Source organism: Falco naumanni, chromosome 6 (assembly GCF_017639655.2).
Source record: "Falco naumanni isolate bFalNau1 chromosome 6, bFalNau1.pat, whole genome shotgun sequence".
In the NCBI taxonomy this organism is placed as follows: Eukaryota; Metazoa; Chordata; class Aves; order Falconiformes; family Falconidae; genus Falco; species Falco naumanni.
In genome coordinates, this window is record NC_054059.1 from 41,050,211 (window position 1) to 41,066,432 (window position 16,222).

The window sequence follows — 16,222 nt, forward strand, 5'->3', positions numbered from 1 at the left end:
ATTCTTATCCATATTATCATATGGATTTATACTTGTTTGTCCTGTAAGTAATTCCTGACCAACTAACAAACTTCATGAGGATAGAAAGTCCTTCCTTAGTCAGGTGTGACAGCTGCCGTATTTATCATACATTTGTTCGATCTTCAGCTGTCCACCAATGCTTCTAGTATTTAGCAGAATGTAGATACTGTAAGAAAAATGTGTTAAACTTCCTTGGGAACTGCAAATGAGTGCAAGTGTTAAAATAGTGGAATCTCACTATTGCAGTCTTCACCTTGCACTCCCTTTTATAGTTTTAAACCTATTGTAATAGTCCAACTTGAGATTTTCCGCCTCTTACAGATTTCATTGAACTCATGCAGTCTTTGCAAAAAGAGTGGCCCATTCTTCCACAGGACAAGGGTAATTTAAAAGCTGCAAGAGTATACAATTTTATTTTTAAATGTAATACTTCTCATTAATACAGAAAGCTGTAGCATATAGCTGGAAATATGTAGAAGTTAAGGACTCTTATCCTTATCCAAGCCCATTAAAGAACAGTATATGTCTATTTAAAATGAAACATGAATTTAGCTTGATTCTGTATCAAGGAAGTTCATGGCAGCTTTGTGCTGACATAAGCAGCCAGTAAATCAAGAAAAAAATAGCTAGGAAAATAGCATTTTTAAGAGATTTTTTTTTAAGGAAATGCCAACATAATTGTAGTGTTGGGTTAGCTAGCTATGCATTCCTCCAACTTTAAAGAGAATTTGGGTGTAGTAAAACTGAATTATTCACAGGAAATAATTCACTAGACAAATTTAGCCTGTGTCTTGGATTAAGAGGCATGCTTTCTGAAACAAAATTAGGTTACTCTAAGAATTGCTGAGTTTAAAATTTGCCTCGCTGCAATATAGGAAAGCAACTGCATATGCATGCATAGTTCTGTAGGAAAAAAGAGCAGTGCTGAGCTCTCGTCTTTTTTATTTGCCTCTGTTCTGGATTTGGATTACTTGGTAGCGAGGAAGATGCAGGAAGAAACTGACAACCTGGCCACTTGCTGGATTTTACTCAGTGTTATATTCTGTTGGGGTACATGTGTGGAAATACAACCCAGAACATCTACAAAACAGCTGCCATAGTCATTCAGAACAAGAGTCTGCTTAACCCTTTGTATTACTGTCTCCAACAGTGACCATACACAGACACTCTTCTGAAGAAGGACGATATTTGACTCAAATGACAAGAGCTTTAAAATGTAGTTTCCTGAGAGTGGAAAGAATATCTTGTGACCGTCTCTGTTACTTGTTACTGTCCTGCACTGACAAGTTTCTCTTTGGCTCAGTACGTAACTGAAAGACACAGCCTTTCTAAGCCTAAAACCTACATATAAATGTAGTTCATACTAGTATATATTATCCCATCCTTTCAATAGAAAGGTTACTGAGTTGCCTATACAGTAACTGCCAGATTCTTTTCTCCCCTTGAAACAAAGTTAATACATCCTGCAACTACTACATTTCTCGTGGTTTTTAGAAGATCTGTTGCTAGTAGCCATAAGCAAATGTTTCATTTTTGTCTGTTTTGAACCTAGCTCTTACAAGCTTAATGTGATGCCCCCTAAAACTTGTAATGGAAGTGAGTGCCCAATCCCTTCTCACCTTTTCCATGCTGCTTATGACTTTGTAGAAAACGGTAATCAGGTAAAAATGTAGCATATGTGAATACAAATGTATTCCTTTCCATAAATAGTTAATTGCATAAAAGTAGATCATGATTTTTATTTAAAAAGGAAATAAAACTATCACAAATCTCAATCTTTAAATTGGAGTTTATAATCAAGGCATTTTTTTTTAAGATACACATTTAGTGTTAGCTAGAACTAAAGATGTTTCCATGAGAGAGTTTATTCCTTGCTAAGGAGAGAAATAACGTCCCCAGGGATGGGGGTTTATTGACATTGTTTTTGTTAGATTACTGCATTGCTGTCTATGTATGACTACACCATAAAATTATTTGTTAGGTGATGGTGATTTACAAATGATCAGAAGCAACCAAATTACTCTAGCTTAATAAGTTGCCACTTATTGCCTGTGTAGGCTTTTTTTCTGCTGCGGCTGTGAAGTTGGCTTACAATAATGTGCATTAATTTTATTTCACAAATGCAGTGATCGAGGAGGCCTAATTCTGCCAGTTATTGTGGTTCAGCCGTGAGCAGTAACTTATTAAGTCATGATCAACTTCACTGTATATACCTCTTAGTCTGGATCTGGTGCAGAATACAAAGCAGGACATTTTGCCAGGAAAACATCATACCAATGCATTGATATCTGCAACAGCAACCCACTCATCACAGGGTAGTGTTCAAGGTGTTGATATTCAGCCACACAGACTGAAATGTGTGAAATCATTATCTCTGAGACACTATCTAACTCCTTGTGTAGATGGCAGAGGTTCTGTAGTTAGATTTCTCTGTATAGAAAAAGGGAGTTGGCAGGATGTTCAGTGCAAGGGCATCAAGACTCAGGATCTTAATATCTCAACTTGGCTCCAATTTGTTGGAATTTGGCAACTTTTTTGATGACAAGGCATCTGTTTGAGATTTTTTTTGAGGAGAACCGAGTGCTTTTGCTAATTGATGAAAGGGCTGCATGAATTCCTGTGGAACTGGTTATTCTAATGCTGATAAGATTTTATTTTATCATATATATATGTATATATATGTGTGTGTATATATATAAAGAAAAAATGTCAGGCAAGCCAGCTGGCAAGAGCTTTGTGACAGTGACAGCCTCCAAAGCCGGACTTGATGTGGTAGAAGTAGGGTAGAAATTAAAAGGGAGCTCCAGTGCTCCTGGGAGCAAAAAGTGTTGGGAAGGACTCCTATTCTAATGCAGATCCTAGATACACACATTTGTGAAGGAAAAGGCTGCAAGCAGTTCCAGGCTGCTGGAGCTGCTGTGGAAAGACACTTTAAAGTACTTTGCACATAAGTTTTTTAACCATTTAATTGGACTTTCTGTAACATGTGCTGAGTGGCTGTTTGACAAAAGTCTGCCACAACTCAGAGCTATTCCTTTACAGACCTGACCTCAGCTTGCATAATTTCCCGAACTCATCTTTTTCTTTCCATTTTTTGTTCCTCTTTAATCTTCTGCTTTGTTCCCCCCCTTTTTGCAATTCTGTTGGCACACTGAAAACCAGGAAATACCAAGAAAAAGCTGTGGAACAAGATTTACTACCATCACATATTGTGTTCTGCTCCTAGTTTTTCGCACTACATATATCCTGCAAGTGCATTTCTACATTTTAGGTTGTAGATATTCCAGGCAGCAACTGACTTTCACTCAGGGTTTATAAAGTGCCTACAGATGTATTTTATGTTCATTACATATAAAGATTAAAATAATAGAACAGTGTCTTGCTGCATGATTGAGGATGCAAGAGCCCCAAACATCTGAAATACATGTTTTTATTTTATGTATTGAAATAAAAGACACTTGGAACCGCTGCCTTCAGCCAGTGCCTTGAGAGGTGATGCACAGGTGCAGTAATGGAGGGACTTACAGAACATTTCCACAGTACTCTAGCAGGTGGCAAGGATTTTACATTATCTTTATTTCTACCTTCTTTTCCTGTATTTATTCCTTTCTGTGAAGTTTCCTGTTTTCAGTCTGCACTAAACTGGTTAGTTGCACTGGATAAATAAATAATCATAGTCCGTGAAAATAATTTAATACTTAAAAGGAATGGAAAATCCTTTCTAGTGTGAAATAGTCTAGATGTAGGTTTCTGATCTAAGCAGAGCTGTGTTCTCAAGTCATGTGCTGAGTCAGAAAGGAACTGTTCACCACAGTGATCTATTTTATGATACTATCATAAGACCTTTTTTCCCTCAGATCTTCAGAAAAACATTTTAAAGGTCTTGTCATCTGACTTCAGTAGTCTTCCTACTTTTAGAAATCAAAAACGTTTCACGTTTCACACCGTCCTTGGGTTACGCTTGAGTTATATTCTTTTTGTTCATAGGAAGAATGGGGAATAATAAGTACTTGAAGCTGCCGCTGTTATCATCGGCACAATATAATTGCTCAGCAGTAAGATCTTAAAGTTTAAATATGTGCATTCTTTTGCCACAGATGATATATTCTAGGTTATAGCTTTTGTTTGGTGTGCAGCGAAGCACGATTGTGTGATTCAGTACTTTAGGAAGAAAAAGAATTGTCTATTTTATGTGAAAACTAAAAAAAAATATTGTATTTTGTATGTATCAATGTTAAGAGAGATACTTTTTTTTTTCATTCTTGGGATAGGTCAGTTGTTCTGATTCTATATATTGGGACAGTGCCTTCACAGCTGGTTCACAAGCAGGGCCTAAGCTTCTCCAACATGCAATATTTATCTTCTCAATTCAGAACTGGAAAACCTGTTGTGTTGATGGCAATGGGGGTTAAAGCTTTGGCACTTCTGGTAAGACTTGCCAAAGAGGAAAGGCTGCTGAATCCCAGGGCTCTTAGAAATGGCCCATTGAGATCCTGGCAGGGGTGCCTGTCTACCAGCTTTCTTGAAGCCTTCACCCGAAATTCTGCAGCTCCCCTACACATCTGCCCCATGTGTGTTTGACTTTAATTAGTTTGCATCTGCATTTGCTTATAATTTCCAGTTTAGTTTGTACTAACATGCTGTATTGTAAACAGGCACAGCTGAGATGCAGGTACACATGTCTTTCAGTATCCCAGTTGTATGTGTAGCAACCTCCAGTGTAAGGAATGGGCAGATGGCCAGACGCAGTACTGTCTTAAGCCACCTAAGATTTTAGTTACAATCTTCTTCACTTACATTCCTTTCACTGACAATTCTTATATTACTTCACGGGGAAAAGATATTAATATTATTGTATCCTAAGTGATGGAATTGTGCTCCTGATTCTGTTTTGGTGGTGGTTGCAATGATGCATCACACTGTTTTGAAAAAAAAAAAAAATCTTCAGGGTAGCGATACTTTATTTGGGAACTGGTACATTTCCATATTGTATTTCTGTGAATGAAATGGCTCATTATACATGAATTTATTAATACAAATCACTTTAGAGGTGATATTGTCTTAATTTTGTTAGTCACTTGAATATAAATCGGCTAAAAGCCAAGAAGTTGAGTTCCTTGGGAACTTACAATCAAAATAAATGCTGGGCAGCCTCTATCATGATACACCAGTGTTTCCGCACAATCACAGAACCCACTTCTTTCTGGGATTTGTGTTGGTGCTTCATTTGGAGAAAGAGTGAGAACCCAGAGGTGTCCAGACAAATGGATTTGGAAGAATAAAGAAGTATTTTTTTCCATGAAGTGCTGAAGGATGAAAATACTATAACACTTACTTACATGGTACTTCTTGTTCAACAAAAAGAACACAAAAAGTCAATACATTGAGATTTTGATGTGTTTGAGAGGAAAACCAATGTCAAAATAGTGAAACTTCCCACAACTGGGGATGAATATTTTAATTCTACTCAGTATTTACTTCTGTGTATGCCTCCACTCCCTAGTCCAATCTGAACAGCAGGGAGAGGTGGGGGGATGCATCTTAACTTCTCACTGTTTCTCTAAATTACTGCCTTCCTAATTGCTTCCCTAATTCACTACACTGTGAAGACTTGATAGATTCTGCTTAGCCAGCTTTAACCTGCTGCTGCACGCTAGACCATCATTTCGGTATATGCCTCTTAGGTCATCTTTGCACCTGAATGCATTTCACGTACCCTGCAACTCTGTGTGCTCTGGTTTCATACTATCAGTTTCCAGGGGAAATGTGTTGCTCAGTACAAATGCAGTTCCTGCCCTTACACCCACAAATGACAACTTTCCCTCTGCCACACTCGCAGAAGTGGCATGGTGAAGAATTAAGCCTGCTGTTTTTGAAGAATTCAATTTCCATCACTTAAGTCATTATGCCAGACCAAAAATTTTCTTACTGTGCAGATATATGCTTGAAAAAATGGGTATTTTCATAGGTAACATTGGAAATTACTCTGGAAATATGTAAAAATTACTTAACTACAACTATTCCCTTATGTAGCAGTTTCTGATCCTTCCAAAGAAGAGATTAATACTATCCAACTTGGTAAACATAAAATCAAATTTATTGCATGAAGATGTACACCTTAGATATCTGAAAGATGTATTGAAATATTTATATACTTCTTTTTTTGTTTGCTTTTTAAATTACACCACTTTCCTTCAGTCAGTACTGTGCTTCAAATTGTGGACTTTACAAGTGAGATTTTAAAAGTATGTAAAGATTTGGAGAGATACCAGGAGAGATTTAAAAAAGCACATAGGTACCTCTTGATCCCTCTGGGAATTGGATTCTTGTGATATTTACAGAGATTATCTTTTCACATGACAGTCAAGACTCACAAAGGTTCCTTTTATCAGATGAGTTTTACTGGTTGTCACCTCTTACAAATATTGAAGTAGGAGACTTGATCCAGATGGAGCCTCCTTTCTAAAGCTTGGTTTGACTACTTCTTAATTTTAGTAACTTGATTTATTTATTTTGGATTTCCATCAGCAGTTTAGGCCTCAGGTAAATTCTCAAATTTTCTGTTAAGGCAGTATTTTTTTAATTTTGAGTAGACAAACTTCAAGTACTAAGTCTTGTCAAAGTATGTATACGTTCTTTGAAAGAGGTCTCGAATGTGGGCAGAACTTTACCTGTGATCTCTTGCATAACTTGTGCTGTTAAGAGTATCAGCTTAATAGTAATTATTTAATTATTGAGCTGAAATATCAAAAAGAAAATAATAAGCTTCTTTTTCCCTTAGAAGACAGCTTTAAATATTATAGTCCTGAAATTCTGGGTTTATTCCACAGACTGAAGTTTTATATTTAATCCTTTTATGCTCTATGCAAGTAAGCAAAGGTCTCTTCTGTTCTTTTACACTAAAAAGAGTTGTTGGATTGCAGGCTTTGTGATAGAATAAATTTGTTTAAAGGCAAAATATTTATGGATCAGAACTTTCCAGCAAGCCAAGTTTGGCATTCTAGCATTTTTCTGAGTTAGATCTTCAGGCTGGTAAGAAAGATGTAGTCTTTCAGGCAGGTAACAAAGATGTAATCATTGCTGTGGAGTGCAAAACATTGCACTCACACACGTTTCGCATATTTGCTTGCAGTTACAACTGTGAGACTTAGCATTGTGCTACCTTGTACATGTAGAGAGGAGGAAACTATTCCTGTTGGAAGTGAATAATAATAAAACTATTATAAGTGCTGGGGATAGTTAATGATTAACATGAATTATGTTTGCGGTAAGTGTGCTGGGTTTATACTACCTTTAAAAATGAGTACCACTTTATAATTAATTGAAATGACACTTGTTTATGCTTCTTTTATCAAGCACTTTCCTCTTACTCGTGCATTTGATTTGCAGAGTCAATGCACTTGCTAATTTTTTTTCATTTACAAAACTGATAGCACTGGCTTTTGCAAGACAATATAAAGAGGATTATTTATTAGTCAGCCAGAAGTCTTTGGAGATGCACATGAATGCATTTTATGTGTGTATGTGAGTGTATCTATATAAATGTATTAATATATATATGTATATATGCACACAGTCAGATAGTCAGAGCGTAGCATATTAAAAAGGTATGTTCCCCATTGATTCAACTATATCTTTTGCTACTGGCCCAAGTAATGTTATTTACATTTGACCATTCTGAATGTTCCTGGAAAGATGCAAAATAGTCAGTTCCCATTAGCTGGAACTACTTTTTGTCATATAAATCCTCCTTTATTTTGATTGTGGTTTGGAGAGTAAAATTCAAATTCCGCTGATTTTTCTGAACAGTCTGAATACAGCTTGCACAGTTTTGTATTTTAAGGTCTTCTGGAAATAACTAATCAAAGCCAGTAACAAGATGTACTACAGGAGACTGTGTAGCACACTGCAGGGCATATGTACTGCACCCTGGCTGACACATTATTATGCAAACTTACCCTGCATTTTAGTACCTTAAGAGGGCACTTTTCAAGTGAAAAACTTAAAAATATCCTGTTAAATTTTATTGATATATGGTCTTGTCCCTTAAAGATTAGCCAAATCTGAAATGAAGATGTGAAATTACAAATATTTCCAACATCAATGCAGCACATCAATGGCAGCATTCTCAGCCATATTTAAATGTTCTTAAAGTATCTTTAAAGTATCTAACAACTTTGCAGTGGTCATGTAGATTATGTGTTTGAAAAGTTATAAAAATCCAGTTTTCAATTTTAAAAATAGTTGCTTCTTTAAACTATATAAATAGTTTTTACCTTATGCTTCTGTCAGTCATCAAAAATGCAAAAGATTAACATCTTTAGGTAAAACAGTGGAGTTGGAATGGGAAATAAATATTTAAGAAGACTGGTTGTTACAGTCAATACCCAAGCACTTTAGGTGACACGTACCCGCAATCTAATTGATACAAATGATTTTATATTTTATATTGAGTTTGGTAATTCCTTTGCTTCCTGCCTGTGGAGCTATTGGTTGAAGTGGTCCGCTGGGAACATGTCTACTGTTCATAGAACCTCCATGACTGACATGGATGCAGTAAGGTTTTTTTTCCTGTTTCATAATTGTTGTAATTATTCCCCTCACCATGGGCTCAATGAGTGCATTTAGACTCCTTACAAAAAACAGGGGAATGGCAGGAAGCTTATGAGTTTGTTTGCCAGACTTCTCTGGCTGTATAAACCACTTGCTGCAGCTCTGAAAACAATATGACTGGTGCAGTAGTGATTTTCTGCAGTGAAAGTGGATGTCAGCAGTAGTTACGTACTGCAGATATTTTAGTGAACTCTGAAAAGGCTACGCTGTAATACAACACTCCGAAACATTTCTGCTAGCTAGCGTGTGATTTCCTCTCCATCATTATCTTCTGTAGAATAATATCTGTGGGAAACCGATTTATATGACTGTGCTTTACTGTGTAACAAGGAATTCTTTTCCCTCATATTGTTTAATATCTTTTGGCTCCAAGGCATACTTCAGTTTCCTGCATTTATTTGTTACGTGCAGTGGGGAAGAGCACGAGGAGCACAGAAAGCATGTGTGCCCCGTGCCTGCTAAGGTTAGGACTGAACTGAAAATCTGTTGTGCCGGTTAGCAACTACTTAGGCAGCTGCCTAGTTGGGTCTCTTTTGACTCTGACTATTCTCTGTAATTTCTAACACTGCCAAAGGGAAATACATAGGGTTTATTTATTGGTCACCAACCATTCTGTGATGGGTTTCAAAATGGTACACTGGAGTATTAATAGGTTTTCTCTGAAAATGGCAGATGCTTCCTGAAATTGCAGAGTAAAGCTCTTGTAGTCACTCTTGTACAAACAAGTCATGAGAAATGCTCACTTTAAAAGGTGTTTTGCTTTTGTCCAGTGTTTGTCAGGTTCAACTCCAGCCACGGCTTCCCGGTAGAGGTTGGTTCCAATGCCAGTATCCTCCAGCTGAAGGAGGTGGTTGCTCAGCGACAGGGAGTTCCAGCTGACCAGCTGCGGGTGATTTTTGCAGGGAAGGAGCTCAGCAATGACTTGACACTGCAGGTAAGTCTCCCTTGGTAGCTTTGCTTCTGGACTGCTGCCAGCTACACTGCCTCTGCCTCTAATGCTGCCAATCTGACGTTCATGCCTCAGATCTAATAGAATAAATAGTGCCTGGGGATTCCTTGAACTTTACTCCACACTGCTTCATTAATTCTGACCTTCTTAATTATGCATTAAAACAGCAAGCAGGAAGGATGGGGGAAGAGGGAGAATATGAGAGAGAGAGCACGAGAGCTGTGCCCTAGTGAATAAATGTTTACTGACTACAGAAGCAAGCCAGGCACAATTTCTGTATCTGTTCAATTTCTTACTTATTCCATTTGAATCTTAATGAAGAAGGATGTGAATAAATTGCTTTAAATCAGGCTGCACAGTCATCACATTTTACAGAATTTGTAACCCAATTGTGACCCCTGGAGGATAGCTACAGGGCTGCTGTTACTCCTGCTGCTGCGCCTGTGCAGGTGAGTGCGCTGCTGGAGGGATGGGTCCGGATAACAAAGCCCACGGAAGTGTATTCCAAACTGAACTCTTAAACATGTGGAGCTAAGAGAGCAGCAGGGAGCATGGAAGACTGGCCGTAGGTAGGTTTCTGAGTTTCAGCTCCTGAAGGTTAGCTAACTGTGCTCTTCAGTAAGTGTAGAGAGGTGTTCATTTGTGGTGAGCAGTAGTAAGCACGGAAAGATAGGTTCAACTTTCTCGTCTTTGCTACTGTTAGCGGTGCTGCTGCAGTTGCTTTGTAAATAATTTTGTTTATCCTGTATGTGGATTTGGCAGTTCACTTGGGTAGCCAGGGCTTAGCACGAGGTCACACATTTAAGACATTTGGGGAACTTGGGGAAACCTCTTGGCCTTTCAGCAGAGTGCAAATACTGATTTAATGAAATTGCTGTCCTTCTGCAGGTATCAATGAATTGCAGATGCAATCTGTAGTAGTGCAGGTGATTATATAATATATCCCTCACAGGCAGAACTATTTCAGATTAATTGGCACTCATATTTCAGAAGTATTGCTGTACTTAGGATGGCTGCTAAGCCGGGGTACAGAAAGTCACTACTGTATTGATGACCTATCACTGTTTCTCCTTGGGTATGATATTTATTGCCTTGCAAAGGCTTTTAGGGAGTTTCAGCACACAAAGGAAGGTATAGAAATGCGAATTGTTGTCAGTCTCCGATGTATCACCTGTGGATAGTGTTGATGCATATATTCATGGCATAAACAGCAATGCACTTCACTTACTTATATGTGAAAACATATATATGAAAATGCAAAAATAAAAAAAAATTATGTGAATTGTAGAAGTTGTGAGTTGCTAGTTGCTAGATTTGGGTGCCTGTGTTGTTCTGTCAGAAGCTTCTGAACCACTTGGTATTTCTTGGGAAGGTGTAGGTATTCGTGTTACTGCCATTTTATGTCAGCATGAAACACAGATTTTTGTCACCAGTTTTACACTTGCAACCAATTTTCTTCTCAGCTACAACATACAGTCTGTTGCCAGGGTAAATTAAAAATTTCTTTGCAAATATGCAGGCCTTAATGATGACTTAATTATGCTCATTGGAATATCAGAATTACCATGTGGTCAAGACTTTTTATTGTTTAGGAAATGGACCTAGACTCATTTTTTTGACTTTTGGCTTCTAAAGCTGGTAGGAAGTTAAAAAACTGTTTCAGATGGTAAAATCAATACTTCTGTATTTAATTGTCTTAAATATTGCAATTATTAATATCCTAAGCAGTGCATCAACTACATTTTTATTCTTGATATTTAATTAAGTGTATTTTATTTTTTTTTCTGTGTTTGCAGTTTTTTTCTGTGATATATTTGTGTATGTGTATTTATTTATCATGGAAATTTGTCAGCCCAAGAAGAACAGGTGAGAGTTTGAGGTGTTGAGTTCCTATGGCAGGCTGTTTGGGGCTTTTTGCATAAGAAGCTGAATGCTAGTAAAACTTGAGTGCTAGTGAAATACTAACTGCTGGCATTTTGTAGACCAATGGATTTACATGCAGTCTAAAAAAATACAACATGGATTTGTACTGAGCTGACACTTTAAAGTTATTTCATTTGATGGTATTGCAGAATTTCTAGTAAAAACATTTTGGCCTTTCGTTTTTCGTAACTTACTTTTGAACTTATTTGCCCAAGATGCTGTGGGAGAATCTAGAGTTCAGGAAGGAGAACTGATAATATTAGAGATAATGAGATTATAGAGAACATGGGAAAAGCTGTGATAATTGCAGGAGTATGGGGCAGGGATATAGGAAATACTCCAGGATAGCAAACTTTATTGGTTTCACAGCTCACAGAACAACTGGATTTGGCTTGGCAGCTACTTTAGGATCTCAGGCAGCTGATACAAAACATAACTGAGAATGTGAACTGTTTGGAGAGCAGGAAAACTCTTTCATGGTAGCTGGAACCTGTAAAAAGGAATGAAGCTGGAATGGACAAACCTTTAAAAGAAATTATTATAGGAAAGAAAGTGCCAAGTTGAGATCTTAAATAATTTGATATCAACAACAGCAGTAGAAAAATTGTAGGGAAGGTAGAAGTGAAATATGTGTGGAGATATTTAATTTGGTACCTCAGATAAGTGTTTTGTCCTTGGAAAAGAGAGGAAGATCAGACACACTGATTCAACTGTGCACAGGGGAGATCAGTATCTTAGCTAGTGACTAAGGGGCAAGTAGTGAAATTAGAGCCATGGTAGGGAAGGATTGCTAATGACTGGATGAAGAATGAGACCTGCAAATTTGGATCTCATAAGAAGAAATTAGAGCAATAAGCTGCTTCCTAAAAGCATAGCAAATGCTGTCACTTTAAAGGTGCTAAATATTCTGAAGGATGATGAAGAGCTCTCTGCTGATTGCAGTTCACTTTGGAATGAATAGAAGTAATTAATTAATATATACCCAAAACAGGAATTCTTTCAGAAGGCTGTCACAAGTATATGAGAACAGTGGTAAGATCATCTTGTGGCGATCATAAGGGTGAAAGAAGAAAAGCACCGTAACAGAGTCACCAAAGGAATAAACAGGAGGTAGCTACGTATCAGGAACATTGAAGTGTTGTAACAGGAGATCACTGCTTATAAGAATATTGTCCTTGCCTCCAAGAATGGCAAAATAATTTAACAAGCTTTCTGGAAGCAAAATATGTAATATATGTTGATACACAATTTTGCTCGGTGCAAACAATTTGAAATTTACTACTGCTAGTAGAAGCAGTATTCTATTAGTACAGGCTTCCCCTTTCTTGGAGAACTGAAAATCCCCTTGTGTGAAGTAGCTTTTTGCAAACAGTTAGTAAGAGATGTCCCATACCTTGCAGAGCTTACAGTGGATATGGACAAGGCAGACAAATGATATGATGAGAATCAGTAGTCTGGCTTGTTCAGACTCAGTTGCAAAACAGGCATAGAATTAAGACTTCTGTTTCCCAATCCAGTACCATTTCTTTTTGACAGTGTTTCCTCTATGAGGTAAATCTAGAAAATTTTCTTTGAATTTGAAACTTTGAAAACAGTTTGTTTGAAACAGAAAAAGACGAAGCATGTGATTAGTAGTAGGACTTGTTAGCTTTAGCACAGTGCTCCATTGAGACAGCTTCTAAATCAGAGTTAGCTTGCATTTGACTGGAGCATCGGCTCAAAGTTTGGAGCATAGCCTTCATGTGAATTTGGCTTTGACTGCATCCATCCATATAGGTGCTTTTCTAAAATTGTTTATACATACATTCAAGAAACAAGCAAACACAACTAGAAGTATTATTAAACACTGGTGTGTCAGCTGATGTGACTAACTGAAAAAGAGTAGGAAGGAATGGCATAACTGGAGGAGCAGCATAGATATCATCTCTACAGAGGAGGGAAAAGAGAAATGGTAGGAGAGAAATGGTGCTGTAAGTAAAGTTAGTGTACTGCCGTTTGACAGTGATTTGGAAAGGGTATGCTTTGTTGTGGAAGGGTTCTGAATAGTAAACATTAGAGGTCAATCCAGAGGCATCTGGTTCTACTGGAAGCACTTTCCAGTGCTATTGGATGGAAAGCTCAAGGACAGAGAGAGCACTTTGTGACAAGGGTCTCAGTTTCTCTCACACACATTTTAAACGATTATGAAAATAGGGTTTCGTTAATACCGTTGTTCTCAGTGAACAACTTTTTTTTAGCAGAAACAGGTATTTGAATATTGGAACATTGCATTTTATCAAGCAGGGACCTTGTGTACCTAAATGTTTGGCAACTTGCTATCTAAGCACAGCTCGACAGAATAGAGCTTCCAGCAGTTCTTGCATTTCCCTGTTTCAGTTTAGTGAAGGTACAAAGGAGAAACCAAGTGACACAGTGCAAAATGTGTCCCTAACCAGCAAAAACCCCCATATGTTCAACTTTAGTTATAAACCCATGAACACTAAGATTAGAACGGGTCTTTTGACATACACAACAACTAGTGCCTTTTGTGGCAACCTACAGTTTTGTGTATAGGATATGAAATCACTCATGGAAACATCTTTGATAGTCAGCAGTTTTGTGTGTTACAGAATACAGTTGAGCCAACTTTTGCATACGTAAATGCTGTTTGGAGAGATTTGCTCACAGATATCCTGACTGAATCAATCACCCTATGTGAAATTCAAAGAAAGAAAATTATTTTATGTTTGTGTGTTTAAATCAGTATTTTGGATTAATATTTCATTGTTCTTTGGGTCTTTTCTTACTTGTAAAGCTGGAAGAGATGTGTATTTTACTTCTTCAATAGCATTAAAGCTAGCTGAAGAATACTTAGGTGTATTATAGTAATAAATGAAATCTAGAGGTGCCATCAGTGTTGTCAGGTAAGATGGACTTGGCTAAAGGAGTGGATAACAGTAGCACTCATTCTTACTTGTTTTGATTGCTGTGGAGTCACTGTACGTGACAACAGCCACTCTATGTGTTGAATAAGTTTTCACAAGATGTGTGATGGGCCTCATAGTACTATATGCCCATAACGAATGTGGAAAGTACCATGTAGCCATATTTAGTATTAAATTGTCAGGACCATCTCAAGTCTAAAGATTTTCCATATCTTGTGCACTTATCTTGTGCATTTATCTTATGCACTGCTTGTTAATTGTTCTGGGAGATCAAGATCTAAATGCACTAATATATTAGACCTTTGAGCCCAGTAAGACATTTCCTTTCTGCTTTTAAATGTTGGGGTATTTTTCTCCTGAAAGTAGGAGACTATGAAAAAGATTTAACTACAGCTAAGTAAGATATACATTATCAAGTAGTTTGGTAACTCCAAAAAGTGAATGGGCCATGTTTGAGGGGGCTGAAGCATGTAGGATGGCCTTGAACTTTGCCTGAACCTTCTAGATTCCTCTGACATTACCTATGTGTTTTAGTTGGTCTGCTGATGGTTGAAGAGGAAGTATGACAGGGTTTTCTTCGCAAACTTTCTGCAGTTTGCACTCTCTACAAATTTGTATTTAATTTCTAGAAGTGTCTGTGTTTTGGTACCTGGATGAATTCTGTGTTGTCTGCTGAGTTTGGTTCATTGTTCCCTGGAATTTGCTGATGCCAGTATTCTTATAGAAGTCCTACTGACTCATAATGTGTCTGAATTACCTGTGTTGCCCCTTTAGAAAATTTCCAGATTTCTAAAAGTGAGTTTCTTTTGTTTTCCACTTTGCTGACAGTTTCAGTAAGTTGGGAGTCTATTCAATTAATTTCCATTCAATCTGTGGTTACTATTACTTTCTTATATGTGAGAACATTTTCAGGCAGCAGATGCTTTTTTTTAAAAAAAAACCCAACAACTTCATTTCTCTTAGGCAGTTAAAATCCACTACATTGAAGACATTAAGTGAATTTTACAAAATCCATTTCTGAAAGAGCAGTTGCTTTGCGTGGGACTGATACAGAAATGACAATAATATTTGCAAGAAATACAGTATGTTGATAAGAAACTCCTGTGGCAAACCACTGTAGTTCTTCTCAAGACATATATACTATTTCAGAATAAAATTATGTTGAAAAAATTGCACTAATACTGGATGTGGTTTTGTTTTCTAAGTGAATACTTGCATTAGACAGGCACTTGTTGAATCTTTCTCCCTCATCATGAATATAATGCAATTCATATGTTTACAATACTGTCCATTTATTGATTCAGATCCCGCTTTAAGTTGCAGGAGAGCAAATGTGTAAGAAAAAAAATCTCAAAAAGCTTTAGTTGTTGGAGTGCTGGCAGTGAGTAATAACTTCTATGAGTTTGTAAATCATGACAGTAGAAGAAAGGTCAGCCTATGTCTTTTATTCATCACCTTTCTAAATTGCTCTGGTGAAAAACTCTTTAGCATATTGTACACCATTAGGAAAAATGATAGTTGAATTAGCAGAAGTTCAAGGGTAAGAGGGATAGTTCCTTTCTTCTTTCTCCCTTTTCCTCCAAAGAAAAACATGGTGTTAACTGTTCTGCTAGACTACATTTATAAGGAAGGATCCATAGAGACTAGGTATTTCTAATTCATAACTAAAAGAAAACAATCATCAATAAATATTTGTATTGTGTTAAAAAACCAAGCAAAAATAGTTTTATTTAACACTTTACATAGAGAAAATACTGGTTTAAGAAACAGGAAATTGGGACAGAGTATTTGT

At 37.1% G+C, this 16,222-nt stretch overlaps 1 protein-coding gene across 1 annotated transcript in view; it reads left to right on the top strand.

Annotated features, from left to right (window-relative positions):
- The first annotated feature begins 7,272 nt into the window (after positions 1-7,272).
- The window catches only part of PRKN (parkin RBR E3 ubiquitin protein ligase), a 616,239-nt gene continuing 607,289 nt past the window's right edge, over positions 7,273-16,222 (top strand). Inside the window, exons 1-2 of the mRNA XM_040598195.1 lie at positions 7,273-7,288; positions 9,405-9,568. Coding sequence (XP_040454129.1) covers positions 7,273-7,288; positions 9,405-9,568 — 180 coding nt within the window. The remainder of the gene's footprint in view (positions 7,289-9,404; positions 9,569-16,222) is intronic.